Consider the following 26,452-nt stretch of genomic DNA (forward strand, 5'->3'; position numbering starts at 1 on the left):
CATGCAACAAATACTAGTGATTGTGGTGGGGTAATTACTCTCAAAAATATGGATGATGGCAGTAAGCTAGTGATATGCTATTGTTTATATCAGGAACAGGGAACCAGCGGCCTCCAGATGTTGGACTCTGAGCAAAACAGTCTGACTTGGGAGATTACCCTTACTTTACTATGTTGTTGTCTATGCCAACTAGGGCTGACAGGAGTTATCTGGAGGGCCACAGATTGCCCATGACATCCCTATACTCTTCCTTTAGGTAAGTTCCATTGACTACAGCATGGCTTACCTCTGGGTAGATATGCATAGGATTGCACTATTAATGCAGATCAGTTACCCAAGTTTCAACCACTTGCAATGAACCCTCTTCATGCCTGCTCGTAAGGGCAATCGAGTTAAGTGGGACTTGGAGTAAGCATGGACAACCTCTGTCACATGAGGTTTATCCAGTGAAACATACTTGAAACTTTACATAGTTGGATTTTTCACTCTGTGGCCGTAGCATCTATAAACAGGAATCAAAGTGGGTTGGGGTAAGAGGATGTCGCTGGTTTCTTCCCATGCCAGCCACATCTTGCTAGGGCATTGGCATAGGAACCAGCCACATAGCAACCTAGTTGTGCAGAAGACTTCAAAGATCCTCTAGTGTTTAACCTAACCCCTGCTGATGAAGGAAATCTGCTGTCCCAGCATCCCTGACAGGTGGCTAGCCAGCTTCTGCTTTTAAAATTCTAAGGAAAGAGCAAGGCAGTCTGTTCTACTGGAAGGGTGGCAGACTCGCCTCCCTTAAAGAGATTTTTAATCCACATACATGGGTCCCAGTTACAGTCGCTACTGCTGGGGGGCTCAAGCCCGTGCAGGGGTACCAATGCAATACAAAGAAGCACGCTCGGTGGTGAAAAAGCGATTCCCTCTTTAACCCCCTTAGCTAAATAATTATGTGGGGCCGTGTGTTTGCAATCAGTCCTTCGGGTTTTGCGTGGGTGCAGTTATCCCAGAGTGAGTAATAATCCCCCTTGTTTCGGGCGCGATTCCTTCTGCCCAGAGCCTCCATATGGACGGAAGCTGATCGCTTCGAATTCGCAGATTCTGAAGGAGCCGCAACTTCGACGCGCTGCAGCTGCTGCCCGGGCAGAATCCCCGCCTCATTTGCAGCCATTCCCCACGTGCCCAATGCCGGCACGCATCTTTTGCCTCGAGGGGATTCCTCCCCGTCCTGCCACTTTGGAGTTTCCCTCCTCCTTTCCCCCCTCTCCCCTTCCGTCTGCGGGAAGGCCTACCCGACGCCTCGGAGCGAAAGAGCTCCGCTTCGGATTAAGGCCCGCTCGCGCGCTTCTCTGATCTCCGCCCCGCCAGGCTGGGCCTGGCCGCTGCAGGGGATTTAGCCTTCGCAGCAGCGCCAGCGATGCCGCCGCCTGACCCAGCCACCCCGTGACTCTCTGCATTCAGCTCGGCGGGAGAAACATGAAGCCAAAAGCCTCCTGAAGCGGCGAGAGGAGGCTGCTTTTGGGTGCTTGGCTGCCGTCGGGCCCGCTGCTCCTCATGGCCTCTCCGAGGCTGGAGACCTTCTGCTGCCCCAACCGGGACGCGGCCTCGCAGCTGCTGCTCGCTTTCCAGCCGCAGGTCTTCTGCGGGGTTTGCCTGGGCAGCGCCTCGGCCGGCCTGGCGCTCAGCGCCCTGCAGCTGCTGCCCAAGAGGGGCCAAGGCGCCAGGAAGGTGCCCAAGGCGGCGGCGTCCTCGTCCTCCACCATCCTGCTCCTCATCTCCGCCTGCGACATGCTGGGCGCTTTAGGTAAGGCGGCCGCGCGCTGCTGGCCAGGGTCGCCCCCTGCTTGCTTTGCAAGGAGACCTCTTCACCGCGTGGTGGGGGTTTTTGCTGGGGGGGGGGGGAGAGAGAAAGGGCGACGGACGACTTTTGCATTGGCAACCTGTCGCTTGGGGCATCAATAGGGTTGCAGACTTGGAGGGATGGTTCAGATTCCGTCTCCATCCCCGTATGGGACAGCTGCATAGTCCTGCATTGGACTAGATGATCATCAGGTTCCTTCCCCAATTACATAACTTCTGTTCCCTTCAAATCCTATTTCATAGAATTGCGGAGTTGGGTCGGGGGTCATCTAGTCCCACCCCCTGCAGTGCAGGAATCTTTTGCAGGAAGTGGGGCTCGCGATCCTGAGACAAAAGAGGCTTATGCCAAACAGACTGAGATAACTTAAATCTCAATGTTGTGGGTTTGAGCCCCATGTTGAGCAAAAGTTTCCTGCGTTGCAGGGGGTTTGGATTAGATTTCCTGCGTGGTCCCTTCCAACTATAGCTTCCTGTTGGGACTACATTCAGTGGCAAACCCAAATTGACCTCTGCCTCATGTGGTCAGCCTTCTGGCCACTTGCACAAGTGTGCAAGAATGTACCTGGTTGTAGGATTCTTATGATCCCCTGTCTACTTTTATTTTTCCAAATGGACAATTGAAAGGCAAGGGACTTTTTGCCAGTGTAAATTGCAGGTGAAGCAGTGGGGGCCAGGGGCATGATACAGATCCAGCCTGCTCAAGTTAGCAAGGGGTTAAATCCCCTCTACCATCTCATGCCAGGATCAAAAACTAAAACCGCCCCTCCATCACTGAGCTACATGACTGACGTTAAATTGTAGTTTAGTGGCCACCAAGTCTGCTTGTACCGATGGAATTTTAAAGCCCTACTCTTGGTTATCCATCCCTCCACCTCCAAGTAAAAAAATAGTGTGTGTTCTGATATTATACAAGAATATATAACACCCGGGAGAAAATTAATGCAATTGATGTTAACTTATAGGGAAAAAAATAGTGGGGTGTTAACAGTCATTTGTTAATTGCATAGCAATATCTTAATGGAAGAAATAGTGCATGCATTTGAAAAAATACTTTACATATTTTTAGATGTACACTAAGATGGCTTTAAATGTCATAAATGCAGCAAACTAGGACTCAAACCAATGAATTCAAGCAACAAGAAAGGAGATTCCAACTTAACATCAGGAACTTTCTGAAAGTAAAAGCTGTTGGACAGTGGAACAGACTCCCACAAGAGGTGGTGGACTCTCCTTCCTTGGAGGTTTCTAAGCAGAAGTTGGATGGCCATCTGTCATGGATGCTTTAGCTGAGATTCCTCCATTGCAGGGGGTTGGACTAGATGACCCTTTGAGTTCCTTCCAAGTATACAATTCTGTGATTCTATGAAATAGACATGATGCTACATTTTCAGCCAAAAAAAAAAAGCTTCCAAAGCAGCTAAGCATGAATGAAAAACAATGAAACTGTATAGGACAGGTTAGCTCAGTAGGAGGTTGTGACAGGGTATAGCTCCCTGTTGAGATTACATTCAGTGGTGAACCCCAGTTGACTTCTGCTTCATGTACTGAGCCTTCTAGGCAGTTGCAATAATGTACCTGATTTGTCCAAAAGGAATGAACTGCACTGACAGAATAGAAAGAGGTTAATGGTTTAGTTCAGACAATAACATCAAATTGTGGCTTTGCCATTACATCGAAATTGGCAAGCTGTGGTTTGCACTTACCCACCAAATCAGAATGGAAAATCCATTTCAAATAGTAGTTTCCCATTCTGATTTCAGGTTCCATAGTTTTCAAATTCAGTTTTGCACTTTGTGTGAATCCAGTTGCTCTCTTACAGATCGACAGCACTCAGTGCAAAGAAACTTGCATACGGGATTGATACATTTTCACGTTGGGGATAAGAATGGTTGCGGGTGCCGGGGCATTTTTCCGACATCTCAGAACGCTGAGTGGGGCTGTGGTGGTCTGGGCGACTGCCTACGGGGCTCATGGTTTCTGTCAGAGTGACCAAGATGACTACTTAAAAGAGCCCTACAAGACAGCCAACAAATACCACTTCCTCCACAGCCTGGTCCTCCTGGCTGTGCCCCACTGCTGCTATCCATGATTTCTGGCAGCATCCTGTCCCTGGGCATGGGGGTGTTCTCTGGTGCCCTGTATTACCACGCCGCGACAGGGGACCCAGTCCTGACCAAGGCGACCCTTTATGGTGGTTCCCTCCTCATCCTTGGCTGGATCACCATGGCCCCTTGACACCCACATTCCGTCCCCCTGTGCACCCTCTCTACCAACGCTGGGGCAGCCAGCCCTGTCCCTCATCCCCCCTCTTAGGATAGCAAGAAGGGAACCTTAGGAGAGGAGAGATCTGCCAAATGTCAGCGTGGGATCCCCTGAGGTCTTTAGCCCGCCCAGAACATGTCTCTATCCTGCATCTTGGAATTCCCTAAATGCTGAATCCCTTTTTAAAAGTCAGGATCCTTTTTTCAAAAATTGCAGCCAGATTTGAGTTTGTGATGGAGGAAGAGCTTAGGCCTCGACATGAAATATCTGATAAGTGCTTTCAATTGGTGCTTTTTAACTTAATAAATGATGAGAGTGGTTTAACTTTTAAAAAAGAAAGAAAAGAAACTTGCGTACTTATACATTGTCTATATACCATTTTTGCCTTTCCCCTGCCCTACAAATTAAAAATCTCAAAATGATAATTCAAAATGATGGAGTCGAATCCTGCTTGATGACTGGTTATAGTTGCTAAGGCTACAATCCTACCAAGGAGCAAATACCATTGAACTTGATGAGACCTACCTCTGAGCAAATGTGTTTAGGATTGCTCTGTATATGTACTAGCAAAAATGCAGATGAAGAGACTAATGCCCAGTTCACACAAGCTGTGCCCCATTTTCCTAATCCACCACCACCACCACCTGTAATGTTTGGACTTGTATTTGTAAATACTGTGCATCCTGTATACTGTGTATACTGTAATGCAAAAGTTTGGCTACAGCGTACGTTCTGCTGGAAAATGACACTCTCCTCCTTTCTGCTCCCATCTTCTTTAACGCATAAGTAGCATGATAATAATTCGAGAGCAGGCAGCAAGGCGGATCTAGATAAGAAAGCACAAAGGCAAAAAAGCTAGATCACAGCAACTTCAGCACCTCAGGCATACCGTAGTAGGATTTGGTTGAAACAGCTGAGCTTTTAATCCCTGAATTGTCTCAATTCATGAATGAAATCCTTAAGTCTGATCACTGGTCACTCACATGACGGCAGTTTGAAGACTGGGAAGGCGAGCATGTGATTCAATAACTCTGGGAACTTCACGCCCTTACCTTTGACTCCTTTCTATGGATGGAGCATGCAGGATCACATAGCATGACAGCACCCATTGCAACAATCCCTTCACTTATCCTGTGAACTGGTATATTTATTATATCACCCTACAAAGTTGTTATTATATCACCATACAAAGAGAATGGAAGTCCTGGTCCCCCCTTATAATAATTATTAAGAAGAAGAGCCCTGCTGGATCAAGCCAATACCTTATCTAGTCCAGCCTCCTGGGCTGAGTGGTCAACGTGATGCCCGGGTTTGGGAAAACATTTGCATAAACAAGGTGAACATAGAACTTGCTAGAGTCATAGCACATTAACATGGATTTTCCCTCCTCCTCCTTAGGTGTCATCTTCAGATCAACTGTCTGGTTAGGGTTCCCAGACTTCGTAGCAAACATATCTGTGGTGAATGGGACGGATGTTTGGCCTGCTGCCTTCTGTGTAGGAAGTGCGGTAGGTAACAGATGTGGCCACGGTCCATGCAAACTGGTTTGTTTATCACATTTGCATTCTGGCTTTCATTTGTGGATGTCAGGGCAGCCTGTGCTGGGCTTATCGCAAAATCCTGCAAGGTGAGTTAGGCCAAAAGCAAGCGACTGGCTCAAAATCGGCCAGTGGGCGCCATGGCTGAGTGGGAATTCCCACACAGGGATGAAGAAGAAGAAGAAGAGTTTGGATTTGATATCCCGCCTTTCACTCCCCTTCAGAAGTCTCAAAGCGGCTAACATTCTCCTTTCCCTTCCTCCCCCACAACAAACACTCTGTGAGGTGAGTGGGGCTGAGAGACTTCACAGAAGTGTGACTGGCCCAAGGTCACCCAGCAGCTGCATGTGGAGGAGCGGAGACACGAACCCGGTTTCCCAGATTATGTGACTACCGCTCTTAACCACTACACCACACTGGCTCTCATCTCTTATCTAATCCGACAGTCTATGGATCTGTGCCATTAACTGTGTTAGGGAAGAGCGCTAGCTAGCAAGGCCTCAAGAGCCTAGATGAAGTGTTTTTAATAGCAAACAAGCGACTCTGAACTGGTTCCACGGAAGGCACTCCCAACTGCTGCAAGAACTTTTTAGTCTTTTGGCAAACTGGGATCAGTTGCAGCGAACTTACAAAATGGAAAGCCTCAAAAGTGATACCATAAAATCCTCTCGCCTGAAGTTCTTGAGCATTTCTCCATACCTTTTCAAAATGGTTGAGTCACCTGAGGGGGGGAATCAAATACATGAGCTGGGGTGGATTTGTGCTTTGGCGTTGGAAGTTGAGATACTGCACTGCCACCGTGATGCACCCACTGTGCGAAACCTCCTAGAAAGGCTGTCCGAGCTGCCAGTGAATATACGCTAGTGGAATGACTAAAATGGTGTGGAATTGTGGGAGGAAGGTAGGTGGTGCAGGGAAGGAGCACACTTAATGCTGTTTGACTTGTGCTGCCATCAAAGGCTCAACTTTACACCAGCTCCAGATGGACCTGGTGTAATAAATTTCCCTCTTCAATGGGAGGGAAATTTTAAAAACTACCCCCTTGCATCTTCTGCCCAACCCACATTGCCAGTTTAGTTCTGATGTGCTCTCAGTATAGGGCATAAAAAGCAGTGAATTGATAAAATATAAGTCTTCCTTCTTATAATAAATTTTGAGATCCCCCCCCAATAATGATTTTAATATTGTCGTTGAAAAAGCAATCCATCACTTGCAGTCCTGTGCACATTTACCCAGGAGTAAGCCACCTTGAGCACAGTGAATCTTCTAAACAAACATGCATAGGATTATGTTGCATAGTTTCTTCAACTAGTTAGCAGTCTTTGCTTTGAGTAACCAGCATTTTTCCAAAAAGATGAAATAGATCTTTTTGGAATCAGGGCTGAGCAGGGGGAAACCTTTGAGTTTGCAAGAAGCATGATTTTTAACTCTGGCTTTTCTGCAGGTAAACTCAGCAATTGCCACTGGGGATAATGACTAATTAAGAGAGGAGACAAATAACTGAAAGCTCAATGGAGCCTAAACACCCAGAACTCCAGGAGCTGAAGAGAAAGTAAAGGTGGAATAATAAAGGTTGCTGGACCAATTTAAAGAGGAAAGAATGCAGCAGAATTCCAGCTCTTGCAAGGAAGAATGTTAGAACTTGTAAACACAGACATGAAAGATCACTTATCTAAGGTCTAGTTGTGGGAAAAAATGTGAATTATCTACAGATAAATGCCATGGAATTAGCTTGATTGAAACCTGCACATTCCATGTTTCCATTTCACGAGGAATATATGCTGCAGAGTTTACAATGCGGATAATCCTTTTCTCACAGCGTTTTTCTCCCCTTTTTGGTGCAGCAAGAAATAGCCACTTCTTATCAAAGTGATTCATGTAATAATATTTTATTCCATACAAAATGTCGTACTTTAGATAGGCAGGTTCCTCATGCATATTCCTAGCGGGATGAGAACCAAGTATGGAAGTTGATGCCTGCCTGTTCCAGTTGATGCATTTTTATATCAGGGCCGCTCTTGTCTTTAAGCTAAGGCAAAGATGGGGAACCTGTAGCCCTCTGGGTGGCATTGGACTCCAATACCAATCAACCCTGGACAGCATTGCTAATGGTCTGGGATGATGGGAGGTGTGGTTCTGGAAGATCTGGAGGGCCACGGGTTCTCCATCCCTGATTGGATGGGTTCCCCATCCACCCATTGGATCGATACCTTTCTCTTGGTGACCCACACTTTTGCTGTCAGAGTGAGAGCCCAGTACTCTGAATTTGGCTGTGCAGATAGACAGCAGCCATTTCTGAAGTTGTGGCTAGTTTCTCTAGCTACTGCCATTGCATGCATTTATGTGCTGATTTCATTTCTACCCCATACACATTGGCTTGCTCTCCATGTGACACTGGCAGTATAGCGAAAATGGTGAGAACCAACCTCAGAAAGCCTTGCTTTACTTGCAGCATTTGACAAGCCTTTTCTGTTATCAGATGTCCTTTCCTAGGGGAGGGAGAGTCTGAAGTCAAGTTGTGTTTTACATGTGTAACATTTGTGGGAGGCAACTGATCAAATCGTACACACAAGAACTGAGCCTAATACTGGCACTCAATGACTTTGACGTACACATATTTGGATGTAACTTTTCAAGTTTAAGTGTCCCGTTAAGTTGTCTGTTACTCTCTGCAGCTATGAAATACAAATTCCTCCTCTTCTTTCCCTCCCCCCCCCAGATGTGGATCCAACTCTTGTACAGTGCTGGCTTTTGGTGGCTGTTTTGTTATGCTGTAGATTCCTACTTGGTTGTTAGAAGATCGGCAGGGATGAGGTAATAACGTTAAATAAAACCACACTTTAAAAATAAGGCAATATTTTCAGCATTTATGTTTTTGTTCATGCCTCAATATGGATGAAAGCTTGCCTAACACTAGCCTGGGTTGACCTCATGAGTCATGACTACCTTTGAATATTCTTTGCTAGCAACTCCAATGACTTTTGCTCTCCTCTGTTTTCCTGCAGTGTGTTGATTTCTTCATTGAAGTTTCCCAAACGTCAGTTGTTTGTAGTTAACACACACACGCACATAGCATTCCAAGAGCTGAGCTGCAAGATTTGAGTCAAACTCCTTACCAAACCTCATAACTAATTTGTTTCCCAAACCATTGACTTCACCGTTAAAAGGGAGGAACGCATGATGTGTGTAATGCTGAAGCAATTTCTGACGTCTAAACCTTTGGCTTTCCATGTATTTCTAGTACAATTGTGTTGTATCACATGATGACGTGGGGCCTGGCGATCCTGCTGTGCGTGGAGGGAATTGCGATGCTATACTACCCTTCAGTTTCTAGGTAACCTTTAAGTTGTATATCTTTACTTCTATGATTCACACAATGTTTTAATGAATTCAGTTGGGCATGGCAGATGGCGTAGGTTTGTCAGGTACAGGCAGTTGCTTAGGCCTAGGCTTATTAAGGAGTCCACCAGCTGAAAGCCAGCTCTGCCACCTCGGCTCTCAGTTGGTGTGAAGTCCACGTGCATCTGGGGAGATGAGCTCGGTAACGTGGACCAAGTTGTAGCTGGAAGGCATGTGGCGCAGACACCTTTCAGAAGCCAAACAGACCTGGTTCTGGTTATATGGATGGGAGATTTCTTAGGGACTCTGCCTACACTGTCTTTGCAATGCATGTGAAGAATAATTGAATAAAACTTTTGCTGTTATATCGGAGCTGGCTAAATTAAAACCTTGAGGGTCCAAACCAGATGTTCTGAGGTAAATACTGTATTTTTCCGTGTATAAGACAAGCTTTTTTGACCCAAAAATGAGGTTCAAAATTTAGGCTCATTTTAAACACGGGTAGTGCTGAGGGGGGACGCGCAAATTGTTTTCTGGCGCGAGCCCGAGATTGTAAGCAGCGATTGGCCGCTTGATTGGTGTTTTTTTTGGGGGGGGGTGCCGAAAATTGCTCACCCACCAGAACGCAGCAAACAACATCTTGCATCGCAGAAACCACCTATCAGCTCCCCGATCACTGGCAGCAGCCACCAATCACGCTCCCGCTTGCTGCGACAAGGGCAGCTGTCTATTGGCTGCCGCAGCGGCAAACAGAAGGGCTAATGGTGGCGATCAGGCAGCTGCAACGCGAGTGGTTGTGTGCTGTGTTCCAGCGGGTGAGCGATTTTTGGGATTCCCGCCCACAACAAACAAGTGGCCAATGCTGAAAATCGCTCACCTGCCGGAACGAAGCTCAAGCCTGAGATTGTAAGCGGCATTTGTAAGTGACGCGAGCGGTTGTGCGCTGCGTTCTGGCGGGTGAGCGATTTTCGGCATTTCCCTCAAATAATCCTCCCCCGAAGCTCAATCCCTCCTATTTTCTAAATTTTGAGGCCCCCAAAATAGGGGACGTCTTATAGATGGAAGAATATGGTACAGTGGGGGTTTTTTTTGTGCTGTAATGTAAAAGTGGAAGTAGTAAAAGCTATCATACTGTCTGAACATGGGACAGACATAGATATACATGTGGATGCTCACAGCACAATTATTCCCCTGTGTTTCTGCTAGGCAGGGAGCCCATTGGGAATCCTGAGTGAGGACCGCTACATGTATGAGGGAGCTCTAATCTTGGAGGAAGCGAGTGAGAAATAAAATCTGTTCATTGTCCATTTTTCTTCTCACCCCTTCAGTTGCGAAAATGGTCTGGAGCATGCGATTCCACATTACGTCACGACCTACGTTCCATTGGTGCTTGTTCTGGTGGCGAACCCAGTCCTTTTCAGCAGGACAGTCACCGCTGGTAAGATTCCAAATGGCAATCGGAATTTGCGCGTGTGAATGAAAAACAATTAGGAACGTGTCTTAACAGATCATGGTTCCTTTTTTAAACAAGGGACACAGGTAATCAGAAGGAGAGATTTGATAACTTCTATGAATCAAAGGGTGGCTTCCTGGATAGATTACACTTACCTCCGTACCCAGAAACTTTCAGAAAACTTTGGGAGGGATTCATCATCATGCTAAGATGATCATTCTGCCAGGGCAAGCATTTTGGAAGGCCAGATGGAGTGACCCCCCCTCCCGCTATGTGCTCTTCCAAAGGATCTCCCAACCCCCCAAAATGAGCCAATTTCAGGGGGTATGCAGAGGAGGAGAAGTAGAAGTCCGTGCCCAGGGCTTCAGCTCACAGGACTCAATAGTTAAATTCTGCCCATTATTTTATCTTCCCTAGAGGGAACCTGGTACTCTCCAGATGTTGTTGGACTGCAACTTTCATCATCTCTGACCATTGGCCATGCTGGCTTCTGCTGGTGGGTTTTGGTTCCAACAACATCTGGGGGAGGCATGGTTTTTTTTAAAAAACAGACCTACCATGTACTTCTGCCTGGCTATTACTGTTGCTGCAACAGATTACATTAGTGACGTTAAAGTTTGCGCCCAACTATCCTGTGTAAGCCCTTTTGAAACCAGTAGCATTTTAATGGGGCTTGGACAAGAGAAACAACCTAGTGGGATGTGCCATTGATTTTCACTGCTGACCTTAAAATCGCTGGGCTTTATCTCACGGTGTGTCCAATGCATTTTATTTCTCCTTTCCAGTTGCATCCTTACTGAAGGGACGGCAAGGGATCTATACAGAGAATGAAAGACGCCTGGGGACAGAGATCAAAGTTCGCTTTTTCAAAATCATGCTGGTGGTCGTTATTTGGTAAGACACATTTTCGCCCTCCTGCTTAATGGAACAGTTTCTTTTAACGATATTGCGTGGGCAAATGCATAGGCTGATGTTGTATCAGCTCCACGTTTTAAAAAGTCAAGTTTCGTTTATCTGAAATTTTGACCCAGGTAGGGGCTTATGTGTGTGCGCACGTGCTCCCTCCCTTTATACAGGGGTGGGGAACCTCAGGCTCAGGGGGCAAATGTATCCCTCCAGACCTCTGTGTCCTGATCCTTTGAATTCTTCCCAAGCTAACCCCCCCTCCACTGCCTCTGCTTCACACCCTGAGTGCTTTTGCCTTGATGGCATGTCTCATTGAACTCTGAAAATGCCTCTTTCCTTGCCTGGATGCAGGACAGAGGTTGTGTGAAGGGGTGAAATTTAGAAACTAATCAAATGTACAAAGTTACATTTCTGTTCGTTGCTGTGCCCACTTGTTGGCATGTGTGCCTCCCCCAAAGGTTGCCGAGAAGAGAATGTGACCCTCAAGATGAAGGTTTTCCATCCCTGCCCTTTATATGTTGCTGCTGCTACTTATAATTTTCCTCTTTATGGTGCCTCCAGCAATGAGGGTTCTCTCCCCTGCTCCTCCCTCTACCCCACAGCCCAGTATACTATGGTATGAATCCAAATGACCAAAATTAAATTCCACACTGACAAGCCTACAGGAGAGTGGCATGTTAAAATTTCATTTTCAATTGGTTTCTCTGCCTCAGGCTGCACAAAGGGATTCCAAGGCAGGGAAATTTTGTACCTGCATTCATCTTCTTTTATACTACCAGCTTTGAAAATTAGCATTCAAAGCGAACTCTCCAAGCTCTTTCTGCAAATGAGTACAGCTATGCTTTGAAAACAAAGGACATGCATCAAGTGATCTATATCTCTGCCTTCTTCTCTTGGTGCCTGTTATCAGCTGGTCATCGAATATCATCAATGAGGGCCTCCTGTTCTACCTGGAAATGCAGCCAGATATTAACGGAAGCCCCTTGAAACACGTCCGGAACGCTGCACTGATCACGTGGATCATAATGGTAAGGGCTTAGCAATGTTTTTTAGGGCTTCCTAAACGAGTGTCATTGGCAAGGTGGCCATCCAACAGGAAAGGAGTCCCCAGAGACCTGCAGGGTGGGGCAGGGACAGAATTATCCTGCTGAGGACAGTGCAGGAAGTGATGAATTTGGAAGTTCACTTCGTAGACAGAAGTGCCAACCACTTTATTTTTCTTTTCTTTTGGCTGCAGGTGTCTACAATACAGGTAGTAATTAACTGTCAGGAGAACATTTTAAATTGCTTGTGTACTTTTTTTTATTCATACAGGCTTCTTGATAATGATCAATACCAGGTTACTGAGTCATGGCAGAGTTGGTTTCTAATCAGCCCTGTCACTTTCTCCTGAAGTCTCAGCATCTCTCTCTCCTCACCTGGAGCAATCCTTGTCCTTCTCTTGCCTAGTGTTACTTTTCATCATTGGCTTCCTGTTCCTCCTTCCACTGTCTCTCTCTTCCCTCAACATAGCAGAGCTTCCATTACTTTCTTTGCTCTTTAGAGCCCTTTATGTCATTCATTTCCTTGTACGGCTGTGAAATTACACTCTTTTGTCTGCCTTCTCCCCCTTTTTTAATTTTTCTGCCCAGTATCTCGTGTTTAACTTCCTTCTTTCTTCCTCTCTCTTCCCCACAACACAGCAGTGTGACTCTGCTGGAAATCTCATGACCACTCAAGCACGCTGCCCTATTTTTGTCCTAGGGAGTGTTGTGTGTCTCTTTGCCCACATGTGTAGTAGTAATAATAATACTAATAATAAGCAAACATATGCACACTCCAGGGTTTCAGGCAGAGAGAAATTCTGGAGATACAAGATTGAACTTGGGACTTTCCGCATGGAAAGCAGATGCTTGAGCACTGAGCTACAGTGTCGTCCCATAATAATAATTCTTATGTCTGAAAACAGCCCTACTGAGTTCAGTGAGCTTTACTTCCAGGCAAGTGTGTATATGTAGCTTCATAGCCGGGGTTGCTTTTTTTTTTAGTTTTGCCTTCCTGTTAACCAATAACTAATACTTCCTCACACCAACAAATGCATAGAATGCTAGATGACTGGCTGAGGGAGCAACCTTGAATGCTCCTTCAAAACAATCCTTAATACAGTCGTATCTTGGTTTTCAAACGCCTTGGGACTCGAACGTTTTGGCTCCCGAAAACCGGAAGTGATAGTTCTGGTTTTCGAATGCTCTTTGGAACCCGAACGTCCGACCTGGCTTCCGATTGGCTGCAGGAGCTTCCTGCAGCCAATCAGAAGCTGCTCCTTGGTTTCTGAACGTTTTGGAAGTCGAACGGACTCCTGGAACGGATTCTGTTCGACTTCCGAGTTACCACTGTACATACCTTTTGTTTCCAATGTGCAAGAACGCCAAGTTCAGCGAAGGAGCACTTTTGCATGTCCCGACTCGCTCTCAGGTACGCTGGTGAGACACGCAGGCTCCTCCCAGTCGCAGTGTCTTCACTGGAACTTCTGCTGTGGGAGAGTCTCCTTCATCTCCACTCCTCATCCTAGCCCATCTCCATTTGAAAAGGCTTCTATTATCAGGTACCTATATGCAGAGCAGAGTCGCCACTACAGATGTCTGTTCCCCTCAGCGCATGGATGGTTCAGTCAGTGTAGCTCCACCATCTCCCCCACGTGCAAGAGGGAAATGTCCAAACAGTGCTAGGAGAGTCTTTAGGTATTATTCTTGTTCCACCTTCTTCGTTTAGGCAGGAGCCGGAAGAGAAGCCCCCCTTCCTAAAGCAAAGGCTGAAGGTGGCTGTGCTGCACACCTGGGGATTGCTCAGAGAAATTATACTTTTATTTCCGTAGTAAGTGAAGGGGACAAGAGTTATCATTAATTTTCCCAGGAGTTTTGCCAAACTCCACTCTCAAACGCAATCCGTTCCAGAAGTCTGTTCCAAAACCAGAGCATTCCAAAACCAAGGCACGCATGGATTAATCCATTCCAGACTTTTAAAAACAACCCCTAAAACATTCAATTTAACATGAATTTTACTATCTAATGAGACCATCGGTCCATAAAATGAAAGCAATAATCAGTGTACTGCAGTCACACAATCAGTAACTGAACTGGGTTCCACACAGTCACAAAAACAAAACAAAAGAGCTGAAAAAACTAAAATGCAAAATAAATAGCAAAAACAGACACCTCAGAATAACACTCAAAATGGAAGTGTGGGGTCGGAAGTGTAACACTCAAAACGGAGCACGTTCGGCTTCTGAAAAATTTTCACAAACCGTAACACTTACTTCCAGGTTTGCAGTGCTCCAAGTTGTTCAAGTACCAAGGCGTTTGAGAACCAAGTACCGCTGTATGCTGCCTTGGGAGGTTCTCATACTGAAATGTGATGTGTAAATAATTAAAACTGAATGAATTCTTTGAAAAGGACCATGGTTCTTTATTACCCATGGCCATGTTGATTCTCGCCCTGCTTTTTGGTCCTTTAGGGAGTACTGAATCCAATGCAAGGCTTCCTTTTTACACTGGCTTTCTACGGATGGACGGGCTGGAAGTTGGACCTGCGCTGGAGAAAAAGCGAAATACCATGGGAATCGATGTCCACGTCAACAGCTGCTGAAAATGCTTACGGCTTGCCAAGTGGAAACTCTGTGAATTTCCCCGACTCAAAGAACACAACAGCGGAGCCAAACCACCAGGCGGATGAAACCTTAAGCATGCTGTCTGAAGGTAACCTTGGCAGTGATGAGAGGCCACCTAGGAACTCTCCTGTCTACCAGGGCTGGTAACTTGTACCACCTCAGGGCTGCTTCACCCTTGCACTCCTCTTGTTGGAGGACATGCATGTTACATAGATCATATTTCAACACTGTTGATTCACCTATTCAGCTGCCAGTCAACACAAAGTGGAATTAAGAGGTGTACATGAATGTGTGATCTGGAGAATGTGCGATTGTGAATGAGAGTTCATCCTTCCCCTTGCTCACCAGTACCTCACTTTTTTTCTTGTACTATCTTTCCACTCATCAAGACACCCTTGCTAGAGAGAGAAGCAATGTGGGAGTTAAAAAAAAGAGAGAGAAGTCAACTTTTTGACAAACAGCACACAAGAATACCGCTGTCAGAAGGTTCCTATGATGTTCAGAACTTATTAGCTTTGTAGTTTCTTTTGGCATACTTTGTTTTCTTGTCTCCTATAACTTGTATATCTTACGGTACATGATTTTGTTTAATAAATATATTACGGAATCCTGTAACCCTAGTGGCTTTCCTGGTTAGCTGAGATTGCAACGTTGCTGTGTTTTATTAGAAATACCTCCAGCATTGTAGTCTGAGCCTCAGTTTTGGCCTTTCCCTTGTAGCATGCAGAAGAGTTTGCTTTCTTGAGCCAACTTTGGCATTTATTCTTTTCCCAACAAGGGAAAACGTTTTTATATTACTGCACTCAACCCTGTTATGTGCTTCTTGACATGCTTTTGCACCATTGTGAAGATGTCTGTTGACATAGTTGGCTTGCACAAAGCCTAGCACCTTCTCAGGGAAGAGAGCTACAGCAGCATGAAAAGGAACGCCCGATATTCAGATTCAAAATATTACGTCAGAAACACATGCAATTTACTCTTCTAGCCGGATTTGGATTGGGGATCTTCCAGTCAACATTTAGCTACGTATTCTGCGCAATTTGAATCCTATCTTTCCTTTGGCTGTTCTGCTGTCAACTCTGTTTAAGCAGAACTAAAGAAACCCAAAACACTCCGCGATGGCTGCAGTGGGCGTCAGTGCTGCTTTAAGGCAAGACTTGCAGGCCTGATTTGCCTAGGGGCTGGTTCAAACTTTCCCCTTGACTCCTTGAGACCTCGCTATTGTAAGTCTGTCTTCCCAAGTGCCTGTCTCAGCCTTTCTCCCTTAAAAGGAAGGGGGTGGTAGATGCATAAATGGCTATAAACACACATCCTAAGTTGTGTCACTACACAAGGTGGAAGTCAAACACAGCTGCTGAACCTGAACCCTGTTTGTGTGGCACAGGACACCTTGCCTGTGGTAGATCTCATAGTTCTAGAATCCCTCCCAATCTCTGTTTCAAGGTACACGATTAGCAGGGCTAGAAAAGGCATCCTGCTTCAAGGGTTTTTTTGCACACAAGAGTATAGAACAGCCTTTCCGCATGTGGTGCCTTCCACATGCTTTGAGCTATGACTCCCATGGGCCCCAGCCAGTGGTTTGGGATGATGGGAGGCACAGTCCCAAACATCAGGAGGACACCAGGTGGGGCAAGGTGAGAGCCGATCATTCTGTAGATACAGTGTGAGAGTTGTAGCTGTACACCTACCTAATCTCTCCTTAGCAGCCTTTTGCTGCTGATGTAGCACTGGTTCTGGAAGGTGGTTAACATTTAGCAAATAAAACATCCAAACCCTTAAGATGCTATTTCGCCATCCTTTTTAACGAAGGAAAAGAACAACCACCCACTTGTGTTTTTCAAATGTGTCGTTCCATTCCCTCCCTCCATCACATGAACGTTAGAACATAATCATGCCTTTCTGTTTACAGAGCCAAAGGCCTGGCCTTGTGGGTCAAGATTTCTTAAACAGAAACTGCCAGGCACACGAGAGATCCAGCATCCAACTGAGCAATGCAAACCCTTAACATTTAACTAAGCAAACAAACCCAATGAACCCCACTGTGAAACGTGCCAAAGGTGGCTGGTCTTTGTGATGTCAGCTAGTTGTGCACAGGATTGGGGATGGGGACAAGATGAGCACAAGGCTTACAACGCCCCTACTTGTTTTTCTAATCTTATTTCTGACTGGCCATGCCAGATGCAGTATGCTTCTGAATGCCAGTTGTTGCAAACTGCGTAAGGGGAGAGTGCTCTTGTGTTTGGGTGCTGCTGGTGAGTTTCACACAAGCATCTTAGGTGGCCATTGGATACTGGACTAGAAGGGCCATTGGCCCAATTCCAACAGGTGCTTATTACGTACCTTCTAACCTGGGCTATGTTATACGTGAGCTATATTAATGTGGCTTGAAATAAACTCTGGCAACAGAAATGGTTTGGAAATTCTTGTACTATCATAGTGGGAGAACATTTAAACAACGTCCGTTCCAATACAGGCCTATGCATGTCTACTCAAAAGTAGGTTTAAAGAAGCAGTTTTGGGGATGCCAGTCATGGGCACTACTACGGTGTGTTTTAAAGCAAAGGCACCTCACCACTTTACAGGAATACACAGCAGATGTTTTCGCTTGGGTTCAACTCATGTTTAACTGGATCCTCAGATACATCTTGCACATGGCCACTACCCAGATCTAGATAGAAGAAGGGTTCTGCAAGAGAGGTGGGGAACGAGCCGGAAATTCAGTGGACAGAAGGAGACACAGTTTTGATGTTTTGATGAGGCAAGAGCCTCCGTGGTAATTGTCAGCCACAAGCAATTTTTGTTACACAAAGCTATTCCTTCTTGGAAGAGGGTTTGAAGGCCTGAGCTCACACAGTCCATGGCCACTATGTTCCAGCATCAAATTATGAATGCTTAAAAATAAAATTCACGTCCCATGATTCCTGGCATTCAAGATTTTTTCTGGTCAGGGCAAACTAGGGATTAATTATACTAATCTAATAAAAACATGGCAGGTAAACGAACAGTAGGCCTTGGAAAAAGCAAGCAGAAGGCCTTCATTACCTCCGACAGGACTACAAATGACTCCTGTCTGAAACATTGGAAATCTATCCTAAGTCTACTGAACTGGATGGGAGCAATGACTCAATATAATTATATTATCAGTGCTATTTTTCTAGAAAAAGAGGTGCTGGAACTTCTCTTGCAATGGCAATGGCACCCACCCGGGAGGTGCCAGAACTGAGTCCCGGCTGAACTTCATTAGACCCCACCTTTTCCCCTGACAGGGACTCAAGGCAGCTTACAGATAAAATAACAGCTAAAAATGAGGGAATCATTTAAAAAACACCTAAATATCAATAGAATTGTGTGTGTGTGTGTGTACACACATTATTCAAAACATACAGATAATTACAGTAAGAACTCCATGGCACTAGCCCTCTCATTAAAAGCAGTTCCCAAAAGCTTGTTGGAATAAGGCGGTCTTCACCTGCCAACAAAAGGACAAGGAGGGAGCCAGCCTAACATCTCTAGGGAGTTCCACAGTCCGGGAGCAGCCACCAGAAAGGCCCTCACCCTCACCTACCAAGCATGCAGCTGCCTGTGTTCCTAAGGCACACACAGTTCAGATACATATCCCAGTTCAAATTTCTTTGATACTTAAAGAGACAGCTAGAGTACTATAATTCAGTACAGGCCCCTCTCTAGTCCCAAGAACAAAGACTTGATATGTCAGCATCTGCTATTAATAACGAGCAACAGAACATACTTGGTCTTCTCTCTGGCTCAGAAGAAAGGGCTTTGTTAAAAGAAAGCAGATCCACACCCCCCCCCTTGGTCCATTAGTGGCTGGATTGAGACGTGCTGAAGCGTGGGTTAGAAAAGTAATAAACCAAATATTGTGCTAGAAGTGGAGAGAGAGAAAACAGACACACACTCCTATGGGGCATGGGAGACAAGCCTCACAACAGGCTCACATGCAGTTTGTTGCTAGTCTCTGGCTTGTTCGCATCAGTTTTGATTGGACTTCAAGTTGATATTGGGGAGATATTTTTAGAGGCCTTTAGTTAGAATGTCACCCCCCCATACATTTTAAAAAATTGTGCAAAACTCTGCTCACCTTTGCCCTAAGCTTGCTGTCGCACTCAGTCTCATAAAAATATATCTTCTACTAAACATTTCATAGGGGCTATAGATTCAGAACTATTGATGGCAATGAGCAGCAAATACGTTCAGCCATCAACTCTCAGTGTGGCCAGGGAAAACATCAAACACTTCTATGCAGCAGCTGCTTTGGCATTAAAAGAAGAAAAAAAAAAATGAATGGAAGCCTTTCAGGCATAAGAGCTCAACTAAATTCTGTATTTTCTGTGGACATGTCACAAGCTTTATTCCTGGTCATGAGGTCTTTCCTAGTTTTAACATCTTTGCTCAAGCCACCAACAATTCTTTCTCCAGACTTCCTGACTCCTACACCTGATAAGCTACCCAACATCTCCCTAATGCCTCATGGAACAACACAATCGTCTTGAAAATACCGTTTCTATAATACAATACATAGCAGACCGCACTAAAGCAAAAGTCACTGTGCCTCCATAGACTTCCAGTCAAAATACTCTGTGGTTTGACACACTTATACAGCGAAATTCCTGCTCTGTAGGGTTAAATGCAAGTTTCGTGCTGTAAGTTTCCTTCATTATTATTTTTTTAGTCAGCAAGAGACAGACCAGTTTCTTCAGCCATCTCTCCCCCTCTCTAAATGTAATGAGAGATCTCTCTCTCTTTTTGTCTCGCTAGGTTCTGATGCTAGCACAATTGAAATCCATATCTCAAGTGGAGCCCATGAATTAGATGGTAATGATGCTGATGTTGAATAATTGGAAACGGCCTGTGGAGAGGAGCTGGACGACACCCTGACACACACACACACCCTCCAAAAAAAAGTCTAGCATGGAGTGACAAGCAAGTTTTCCTCCTTTGAAATTCAGATTTGCCACCACTCTTCTGCCAGCATCTCCACCACAAGCCTGATCACGCTTCCCTTGACTGACTTTTGACGGCTTTCTAGTCCTCAGCCTGCAAAAGCACATAACTAATTCTGAACATGAGCCTGAACCATGTTCAGATTCAGTAGCAAGTGTTAAAACATTCCTATCCACAAAACCACCACCGTGCTTTATTTTTGCCTCTAAATGTTGCTGGGATGTGTAAAAGGTCCCAAATGTCATGATATATACACACACAACATGAATACTGAAAACGTATCACAAAGTTTTCTTATTTTTACTAATTTTCCTTTGCTTACCTTGGTTAATTCTAATGAGACACCCACAGAGACCCTACAGACCAAATGGCACTATTTAATAGACCTTTCAGAGATTGAAAATGTGTTCCTTGCTATTCCTTTCCATTCTTGTGACACACTATAAACTGTTGATTCCTCTTCCAATGGGTCAATCACCTTGATGTGGGAAAAGGTTTTTGCCGTTTCCTGACAATTGCACTGGCCAGACCCTGACACTGAAGTATTGCCACCCAGGTGGCACAGTTCAAAGGTGAGGGGGTCAAAGGGCAGCCCTGTCTACACACTCCTGTTGTGTTTACACACTGAATTGATTTTTGCAGTTAATTTTTTTTAGTTAGAGGAAAATATTTTTATTTTTGGAGATTATACCTTGCTTATAATGACAGCAAAATCAAGCAATGAGCTGCAGGTTTACAACTACCATTGCTGCTCAAACATCATAGAGACAGCTTTCTCGTATTCTGACATAGGGTACTATCCAACTAAGTGATGCTCAGAGTAGACCTTCTGAAATAAATGGACCCAAGTCAGTCATGGCCATTAAATTCTATGTGTCTACTCCCAAGTAGGGCTAGATATATAACCCATCATCTCAAGCACAGCTCATCACTGAAAAGTTTACCTTTTGCATTATTAACTCACCAAATGGTGAATTTCTGCATGTGAATAATTCCTAATGGTACCTTCAGAATTATCAAATCTTGGCTGGTAAATATTATTTGCTCTGTCCCTTTTAAAATGACAAGCTAAGCAGGTCCTGTCAGCCTTTTTGGAGCCTGAACAGCAGCTGTGGGCTATTTCTGGTCCACCAAATGTTCCTCAACTACAATCCCCAACAGCGCCCAAAAGCATGGCCAATGGCCCTGGAAAGTCGAAGGAAGGAAGGGAAGAAGCCACAGTGCACCTAAGGAAATAGGCAAATGTTAATGGCACAGGAAGAATGAGAAACAACTCACACAGAGATTTCTAATATCAAAATATAGCAATTTATTCAAGACACTGAATATGATCTGTTGATTCTCTCCTTGAAACAAACAAACTACAACACACAAGGTGATTTGCTGAAAGAGAGTACGGGTTTGTGTGTATGTGTGTGTGTGTTTATAAGAGGGGAGTGGGTGTACAGACAAAACGGGGTGAGGGGAGATGTTGATTCAACAGAACCTGGGGAAATGCTGAAATGAGAACCAAGCCCGGCTTCAAGTCTGACACAGACAATAAAACTTCAGAAGCCAGAATTCAGACTTAATCAGTGAGTGGCTGAAGTAACAATTCTGCAATTGACAAAGAACCGCATTTTTTAGAAGGCAAAAAAGAAAACAAGAGAATGAAACAAGGACAAAGTAGAACACCCCCCACAAAAAAACAACCCTTACATTTGACAAAGTGCACTTCACTTGGCTCTAAAGTTAGTTTTTAAAATAAAAAATAAAAATGCAATCTCATATACGTCTTGGGGGACTAATATGCATTGAACCCTAGAAATACTGGGCTTTTTGATGTCCCATATAAGGAACCCAGTGTATACCAAGTTAAAGATGCAGTATCCCTCTCTGCCTGGGAGCTTGCTGGTCAATTCAGGGTGCTAAGTGTCTCCAGAGGCAATTTCTGTAATATGTCAGAAATGTTTGTGGAGAAAGGATTAGCTCTTTCAAAATTCCAAAAGCTATTTGTTGGCTTAAACCAGTCTAATCTTATTACCTCTTACAGTGCAATCCTATGCATGTCTACATTGCTCAGATACAAGTCCCACTGGGTTAAATGGGACTTACTGCTAGTTAAATAGGGGTCAGTTTGCAGCTATTTAATACCTTGGGCAGTTGAGCAGCAGTTTTAAAAAGTAAACCCACTGCATATCTCCCCAACTTAGCAGTATTTGTAAACAGAAATAGTCAGCAAATAACAAAGTTTTCTCTACACTCTGTGAAACACTAGACTTATTACTCATAATAAAAATAAAAACAATTACCCATTTTGAATAAAATGGCAGAATTGGGCATTATTCAATGTGGAAATATTTTCTGCAAGAAATGTGGGATTTTAAAAAAAATGTTGAGAGTTATCTGAATATATGACTCAGAAAAGAAGTATCTATTTTTAAAACTCTAACTTTCTGAAATAATGTGGCATAATTGACATCATTAAGACTTGTCAATTAAATTAAAAACATGCAAGATATTTCCCCCCCCCTTTAATAAGATTATATTTTACAAGAGAAGCAATGCCTGGTTTCTTTTTTGTTTCTTTGTTTTAGCAAATCGCCTTTCATGAGGAGGAAATAAAAGGGATACTGCATCTTTAAATCTGTATCAGATTCCATTCAAATTGGGGTGGTTTTTTTTTGTTCTGAATGAGTAACACAATCTGGTCTACATCTGGTAGAGATTTTAAGCTTCTAAAATTGTGTTTTAACATAAAAAATACTTCTCTTTTTTCCAAAAATACACTGGGTTCTTTCTTTTCCTAAAAAGTCATCTTTCTCCTGTAAAAAGCGTTCCCGGCATTGCATTCTTACATAAAGCACTTATTACACAATTTGTTGAAAGTGCCCTTGAGACCCTAAGATCTGAAGCGTGGAAGTATTAAGAGAAAGAAGAAGCTGTGAGAGAGGAGACAAGAGCGGAAGGGGCAGGTGCGGGGGGGGGGGGGAGCTGAAAGAAGGGGAGAGAGAAAAAGTCTGTTAAAACTTTTCATTTTGCCCACCTGGCTGCATTTTCTGCGGGCACCAATGGAAAAAAGCAAAACAAAACAGACGAACAAAAACATGGGCACAATAAAGAAAGAAAAGAAATTCAGTTCAAACCTACTATGCCTGTGATCCTCAAAGGCTATCATATTCCAGCTGAAAGGGGGGTGAGGAGGGGGAAACCCATTGAACAAATAAAAGTAGTCTAGAAAATAGAAAGTGTTGTGATTACAAAGTCGTGTGTGTCATCAGTACAAACTGGTCTTTGAATGTCCTTTGGGAGAGCAACGGTAGTGTCCAGATTGGAAGGGAAAAAAAATACAAGACCACATGGAGGAGGATTCTTTTTCTCTCTCTCTCTCCCCATTTTGGTTTATCAAAGCATTTTGCTTTATAGGTTTTCTTTTTTTTAATTATTATTATTATTATCATTTTTGGCACAGCTTTTCCTCTTCTTTTCTGCAGCCATCAGAGCGAGTTCTCAGAGACCCAAACCAAACACTACGGGGTCTTAGCTGGTGGTGGCCTCTTGCTTCCAAAGGCTGAAGGTTCCAGGTGGAAACCATCCTCAACCCCTCCCCCTACGTGATTGTGTCTTAACTCCACGGTGAAGGTTATGGACAAAACATTTTGCAGCCTTCTGCCGCCTGGGAGAGTTGCCTTTGTTGTACACTCTGGGGTCCCCCCCGCCCAGTTTCTGTTTGTTTCCCCCTGTTCTTGCAGTTCTAGAGATGTTAAAAAATAGTTTTGAAGAGTGCTTCTACCCACACATTCAATGCTGGTCCATTTGCAAATTTTCTTCTAAAACATTTACTTTCGCAGGTCTAGAACACAAACCTAGAAGGCAGAGAGAGGTGGAAAATGATCAAAAACATCGTTCGGATATCTTAATATTGTTCACTCGTAATTGCACAGTAGTAATTGTATTTACAATGATCTGGGCGATCCAGCAGGGAATATTGAACAAGGGAAAGGTATCACAATCGGAAAGGTTCAGTTTGCACAGTCACCCAGTTACAGGTCCTCTCTGCATGCTGGAGAAGAAAATGTATACTCCTAAAACACACACTCAGGAGAAGGACCCTCAGCATGGGAAATAATGCAATAATCTTGGGAGTCCATTTGGTCCTTGGAGAACGCATACAACAGAGTAGCAGCATTCTTACATATCACTGCTTCTGCCATCTGTTATAAAACACCATCGAGAGCTTAAGCTAAGACATTAAAGGGTACTTCATGGATCTGTTGAGTCTCCCAGCTACAAAAAGCTCTGCAGGATGTTTCAAAAGGATGAAATCAGACCAAATGGTGTTCCTTGCTCAGAGGACATATGGAGATGTGAGTGCACTTAAATGCCTCTGGATACTGCTCACTAACTCACAGATCTCTCATCTTATCACGGGGGGAGGACAGATTTAACAACGTGGGAATTATGCTCATTTATGGGATAGGAACAATCACTGAAAATGAAGTCTGAAAAGACTCACCGATCCATCTGATGCACTAGCCCCCACTTTGTCTCCTTTAGCATTCCAGCAGACTTCAAATATTCCCCCAGTGCCTCTGTAGCTATGTACTAGAGTTCCGTTCTACAAAAATAATAATAAACAAATCACCACCACCACCATTATTATTATTCAGGCAGCAAATATTTCTTGCTCTGCATTGTGTGTGTGTGTTTCCCTGAGGTGTCTAAGAAATACATGTGAATTATGCTTGGATCGAGGGCTCGAAACTTCAGGCCCAAATACAGCCCTATCTGGCCCTTGAGACTCTCAGGCTGCACACATGCGCGCGCACACACACACACCCCCCTCCCTGCCCTCTCTTTCCATGCCTCATCTCTCACTGGCTCTTCTCCAGGTCCTCCTTGAGAGATTTTGCCTTGCTGGGATGTTTCCTTGGGCTGCAACAATGCATTTTGCTTTCCGGGGTGGAGTGTGTGTGCATACCGGTAAACCTCAGGCTTTTGCATGGTTTGAAAGGTAGAGGAAAGGTAAGAGACAAATCCATTGCCCCACCTACTTCTGCCACAGGCTTCACCCCACCACTGCATAGTTGTCAACTTTCCCCTTTTCTTGCGAGGAATCCAATAATAATAATAATAATAATAATAATAATAATAATAATAATAATTATTAATACCCTGCCCATCTGGCTAGGCTTCCCCAGCCACTCCAACCAAATATTAAAATACAGTAATACTTCCCCAAAGTTTCCCTTTAAAAAAGGGAAACATTGACAGCTATGCACCACTGGCATGTGAACTCAGAAGATTACCCCAGAGAGTGTGCTCCCTGGTGCTGCTGTTGACAATGAAAAGGTCAAATCCAGGATATTGGGGAGGGGGAAAGTCAGCATAGAAGCGTGCAGGCACAGCACTCATTTCCAGCTTCATAAACCATTGTTACATCTGAACCAGGGCATTATATTCCAAATATATGGAGAATATAATGCCCTGGTTCAGATGCAACTATGGTTTATGAAGCTGGGAAGGAGTGCTGTGCCCACATTCTTCTACGTTGCCCTCCCCACTCGTTCATGGTGGAAGAGCAATGGCAGATTTCCCTAGATGAAACATCTTTTCCTAACCCATAATAAATCTGCTTCCTGTCCTTCTTTAGGGGCAGAAATGGATTCTGTCACATAGGGTTCTGCATGGATCGATCCGTCCCTGATGTATAACTTTTAGATGGTATCACTGGGTAAGATCATCGGAATCTTCCTAAGAGTTGTGTCAACAAATGCCAAGGACACCCAGGCCTCTTTCTAAGGCTCATAGCTGCTCGTTTGTTTGTTTGTTTTGTGTGTGTGTGTGTGTGTGTGTGTGTGTGTGTGTGAGAGAGAGAGAGAGCACACATAACTTTGTATGCAGAGGCAGCTGTTTCTCTCTCAGCTTTTAACGGAAAGTCGGGCGAAGCTGAATCTAGATAAAAGTGGTTGCACTACATTGAACTACTCTTATGGCCAAACTATATTACAGTGGTACCTCGGGTTACATACGCTTCAGGTTACAGACTCCGCTAATCCAGAAATAGTACCTCGGGTTAAGAACTTTGCTTCAGGATGAGAACAGAAATCGTGCGGCGCAAGTGGGAGGCCCCATTAGCTAAAGTGGTGCTTCAGGTTAAGAACAGTTTCAGGCTAAGAACGGACCTCTGGAATGAATTAAGTACTTAACCTGAGGTACACTGTACATTATGCCAGTCTTTGCCAACCTGGTGCCCTCTTGATGTTCCGGACCACAACTCCCATCATCCCCAGCTAGCACATGGGAGTTGTAGTCCCAAACCCCAGCTGAACCCCAGGTTGGCAAAGCTGCACCATGCTCAGTATGTAGCATAGAGCTTCATCTCTGTCTTTCCCTCTTTAATTTCAGGTTAAAGAAAGCCCAGTTGCCATAGGCACAGAAGTATGTGAAGACAGAAGGTCCATTCCTTCCCTCCATGCATTGCTATATGGGGTTTTTTTTTTGGGGGGGGTGCAGGGAACA

General features: G+C 44.6%; 2 protein-coding genes across 7 annotated transcripts in view; one reads left to right on the top strand and one right to left on the bottom strand.

Moving 5' to 3' along the window:
- Positions 1-1,156: 1,156 nt before the first annotated feature.
- On the top strand, positions 1,157-19,899 carry GPR143 (G protein-coupled receptor 143). Of its 2 annotated transcripts, none has more exons than XM_082220127.1 (9): positions 1,157-1,789; positions 5,506-5,615; positions 8,365-8,459; positions 8,887-8,979; positions 10,313-10,422; positions 11,223-11,331; positions 12,254-12,371; positions 14,837-15,077; positions 16,899-17,303. In XM_082220127.1, exons 1-9 carry the CDS (start codon positions 1,540-1,542, stop codon positions 17,003-17,005), a joined length of 1,233 nt encoding a protein of 410 aa, XP_082076253.1. In that variant the 5' UTR covers positions 1,157-1,539; the 3' UTR covers positions 17,006-17,303. The 2 variants fall into 2 exon arrangements, with proteins under 2 accessions (XP_082076253.1, XP_082076254.1); XM_082220128.1 differs by lacking the exon at positions 16,899-17,303 and adding an exon at positions 19,766-19,899 and having other exon boundaries at positions 1,405-1,789.
- A 1,337-nt stretch (positions 19,900-21,236) lies between these two features.
- TBL1X (transducin beta like 1 X-linked) overlaps positions 21,237-26,452 on the bottom strand; it is a 141,248-nt gene continuing 136,032 nt past the window's right edge. For all 5 annotated transcript variants that reach the window (XM_082220119.1, XM_082220118.1, XM_082220120.1 and 2 more), the window contains 2 exons: positions 24,447-24,548; positions 21,237-23,796 (listed from right to left, as the gene is read on the bottom strand). In XM_082220119.1, coding sequence (XP_082076245.1) covers positions 23,770-23,796; positions 24,447-24,548 — 129 coding nt within the window. In that variant the 3' untranslated portion in view covers positions 21,237-23,769. The remainder of the gene's footprint in view (positions 23,797-24,446; positions 24,549-26,452) is intronic.

The sequence above is a fragment of the Podarcis vaucheri genome, assembly GCF_965113315.1.
Source record: "Podarcis vaucheri genome assembly, chromosome: 4".
Lineage (NCBI taxonomy): Eukaryota > Metazoa > Chordata > Lepidosauria > Squamata > Lacertidae > Podarcis > Podarcis vaucheri.

Excerpts from the sequence above, each read along its gene's own strand:
- GPR143 (XM_082220127.1), top strand. The coding sequence starts at position 1,540 with ATGGCCTCTCCGAGGCTGGAGACCTTCTGCTGCCCCAACCGGGACGCG. Across the intron at positions 8,460-8,886 it reads AGAAGATCGGCAGGGATGAG|TACAATTGTGTTGTATCACA; the intron begins GTAATAACGTTA and ends ATGTATTTCTAG. Across the intron at positions 10,423-11,222 it reads CAGCAGGACAGTCACCGCTG|TTGCATCCTTACTGAAGGGA; the intron begins GTAAGATTCCAA and ends TCTCCTTTCCAG.